At 38.4% G+C, this 3,701-nt stretch overlaps 1 protein-coding gene across 1 annotated transcript; it reads right to left on the bottom strand.

Moving 5' to 3' along the window:
- Nucleotides 1–763: 763 nt before the first annotated feature.
- Nucleotides 764–3,448, bottom strand: LOC107805186 (subtilisin-like protease). The gene has a single exon (XM_016629179.2). The coding sequence runs from the start codon at nt 3,254–3,256 to the stop codon at nt 1,028–1,030; it is 2,229 nt and encodes a 742-aa protein (XP_016484665.2). The 5' UTR covers nt 3,257–3,448; the 3' UTR covers nt 764–1,027.
- Nucleotides 3,449–3,701: the final 253 nt, after the last annotated feature.

Here is a 3,701-nt window from a genome sequence, read left to right as displayed (position 1 = left end):
GGGTATATATAACCCAATAGTATAACGAAGGGTATTCTTAAACCATTTTCGAAAGTACAGGGGTATATTTGGCCCTTTTACGTACTAGTAATTAAGTAGCAAAGTTGAGATCAAACAATTAGACAGATTAAATAGTACAAACATACATTAATTAATTAGTGGCTACCAAAAATTTCTCAAAACAAGATTAGATGGTCTAGTACACCAAAATTTATACGATTATTACATGGTTAATTTCACTGATGGTCATTGAACTATCTTTCAATTTCACTAAAGTCATTTAACTATTGTTTGTCACTTAAAAGTAACTAAACTTTATCATTGTCACTTAAAAGTCATTTTGCCTCAAACCCCTACCATAAATATGACATGGCATTAAATTTTATGATAAAAATCCAAAAATAAATGTCACATAAGCTAATATGGGTCATACCCATTTTAGATCCATTAATCTTTTAATGTGATTTGATCCATAATCCAAATGAGTTTCGATAAAAAAAATATATTAATTCCACATTAGTTTAAAATGATTATCCTATACTATAAAGTTTTGTCTTTTCTATCACAGCACATTCATAATTATTCTATACTAAAACAATTTATGCTAGAAAATTCTTATCTAGTTACTTTTAAGTGCAATATGGGATTTCGTACTGCATTTCACGCCTGTTGCTATAAAATTGGCCATTTTAGTTGCAAACAAAGTGTATACTACTTGGTACTCATGAACATTTAGCGAATCTACATGGTATATAACAGCGAATTTACATGGTTTTTTTCCCTCAGTTGAAGGCTGTTTTATTGCTTTGGTACACAGAATTATTGGAATCTCCTCAACCATTCTATGAAGAAATGCAAAGGATATCATATTAAATACAGTGAAGTCTCACTGAAAACATGATTTTTGTAGTTTTCAGCTATTCAGAAAAGCTGCAACCTTCTATTATTACAGAAACAAACATAAAGATGGCTAGTGTGGGAAATGGCTTTCACAAGTCCACTTCCAGAGCATCTCCTTATAGCCCCTTTATTCCAATTTAACAGATATTGGGCTTCTGACAACATATTTGTTAGAGATCCATGATATAGCTCCTTGAACAAAGCGGTCGCTGATTCTTCCTGTTTGCGCAAAGGATACTGAATATGTTGCCTTTTGGTTCACCTGGGTGAAGACAAGCGTAGCAGGCTCGACAGCTATATCAAGTCCTTGAATTTGAGTGATGTTAACAACGTAAGTTGAGCTTGCATCGCCTACATTTGTAACTGTTCTTGTATAATTCTGAGTCTCAGGTCCAAGTATAATGGAGAAAGAAGGATAGTTCAGTTCTGCCTCAGATATGCTTGATTGTAGTGAGCACTTGACACTTTGTTGCACAATAAGCCCGATATCTTTTTCCTTGTAGCCAAGACCACACAGATATTGGATGTAGTTCTCTACTTGAATGTCATAAATAAGTCCTGGATTACTTGCTTTTGATGGATTTACATGGCCGGCGCCAGTGGCAAAAATATCAGCAGGTAGATCCCTCTGATCAAGGATGGGCTTACCTTCAAGATTGGACTGATCAGCTGTGGTCATTATTGCAGATTTAATAGCAGCTGGAGACCAATCAGGATGTGCACTTTTAAGCAAAGCTGCAATGCCACCAAGGTGAGGACAGGACATAGAGGTTCCGGAGATTATGTTAAATGTCAAATCAGTGCCAGTTTTGTTCTCCACAGAGACGGGCCATGCAGCAAGGATGTTCACTCCAGGACCAATAATGTCGGGTTTGACAATGCCCGGACTTGCTAGGTTAGGACGCCTGGAGGAAAAAGATGGCACAGACGGCGCACTCTTAAAGCCGATGCTTGTGCCTTTGAAACGAATTCCTGCTGAAGGTGTGGAGGTTGAGTTAATGTACGCTTTAATCTTTTCTCCAGCATTATAACTTACATGTGTCGCGGGAAGGACATGAGCATCAGCAAAAGTTCCATCTCCGTCAATCTCTAGATTGACAAGAATCATAGCGGCACCACCAGCATCCTTTACAGTTTGGCTTTTTTCGAGTCTTGCTACACCGCCACCTCTGTCACACACGACAACTTTGCCTTTGACATCAGTATTATTTAGTGATCCTGATGAACAAAGTGCAGCCTCTTGATCGGACAGGCCAGGGTATACCAAGGGCAATAAAGTATGAGGAAAATCTGTGGGCTGAAAAGCCGATTCACCGTCATATTCTTTTCCATTCCCTAGCACAGCTGTTGCCACTATTTTCCTATCATGAGTGCTAGCGCCAACTGTGAGAATCCAAGGGGCCTCATTTGATAGTGTAGAATTTAATGGACCATCATTACCGGCAGAAGCACTCACGAAGATACCCTTTTGGATTGCAGCAAAAGCACCAGTGGCAATATTATCATCATAAAAAGGAGCAGAAAATCCACCAATGGAAAGAGAGAGCACGTCAACACCATCGTCTATTGCAGCATCCAATGCAGCCAGAATATCAACATCTGAACAACCATCTGTACACACCTTGTACATGGCAATGTGGGCAAGAGGTGCCATACCGGCTGCTGTACCATTGGCATTACCAAACACATTTGCATTATCAACAAAGTTACCAGCTGCCGTACTTGAAGTATGCGTGCCATGACCTTCCTCATCAAATGGTGGATCACTTGAACCACTCACAAAATTCCTCGCACCAATGAGCTTCTTGTTACAAGTCACATTTCCTGTGAACTCGCATTTCCCTTTCCATTTTGCCGGTGGAGGTGGCATGTTATGATCACAAAAAGATGGATGTCCTGGAGTAATTCCAGTGTCCAGAACCCCAATGATCACACCCTTACCATAATTTGATTCTTGCCAAAACCCCATATTCTGGTACAACCCCAAGAAATTTGGAGTATGTGTTGTATGCAAAGCCAAAATCTTCTCAACCCTCGCCGACACAAAACCATCTTTCTTTTCCATTTCTTTTACCTCCTCAGCTGACAATCTGGCCGCAAAGCCAATCGCCACATGGTGATAGGAGTGAATAATACGCGATGGCACCTCCAAACCTTCAAACTCTTCCGGTAAAAAGGAGTTATAGTAGCCTTCTAGATCAGCTGAATTAGCAAGAACTTGTGCAGTTGGCTTGTTTACATGGACAAGGTAAGTTTGCAAACCAGTTGAACGTTGAGCAATAGTCAATTGGAAACTTAAAAAGAAAGCAACAGAGAAGATAAAAATGCAAGTCATGTTTGATCTTTGTACCATCATACAACTCCTAGAGAAGGTTTAGTTATTGATGATCTGAACTTAGTTAAGGAACAGGCTATATATACTATGAGCTGAGGAAAGAAGAATTTGATAAACCAATGCAGGAAAACAAAAACATAGGTGATTTCCAAGAGAGCCGGCTTACGAATAATTAATGATTTAAGGGAGAAATATCATAAGAAGATAGGAACTAAACAAGAATACTGGATTTTTAGGAAACAAAAATTGATATTGTTGCCGAAGGCGATAATTCTGGTGTTTATGGAAGATATATGTTATTGTAAAAAGAGTATTGTATATTTCTCAACTCCAATAAACTCCAGCCGTATTATTTTCTAATTGCTGTTTTCATAGTTTGTCATGCATAGATTATGGATTATTCATTTCATAGGTTGATTAAATTATAACTCAATTGTAATCATCTGAAAGCAGTAACTCCATTGCA

This window comes from Nicotiana tabacum, chromosome 23 (genome assembly GCF_000715075.1).
Source record: "Nicotiana tabacum cultivar K326 chromosome 23, ASM71507v2, whole genome shotgun sequence".
NCBI lineage: Eukaryota > Viridiplantae > Streptophyta > Magnoliopsida > Solanales > Solanaceae > Nicotiana > Nicotiana tabacum.
This window is presented reverse-complemented; position numbering and strand designations above follow the sequence as displayed.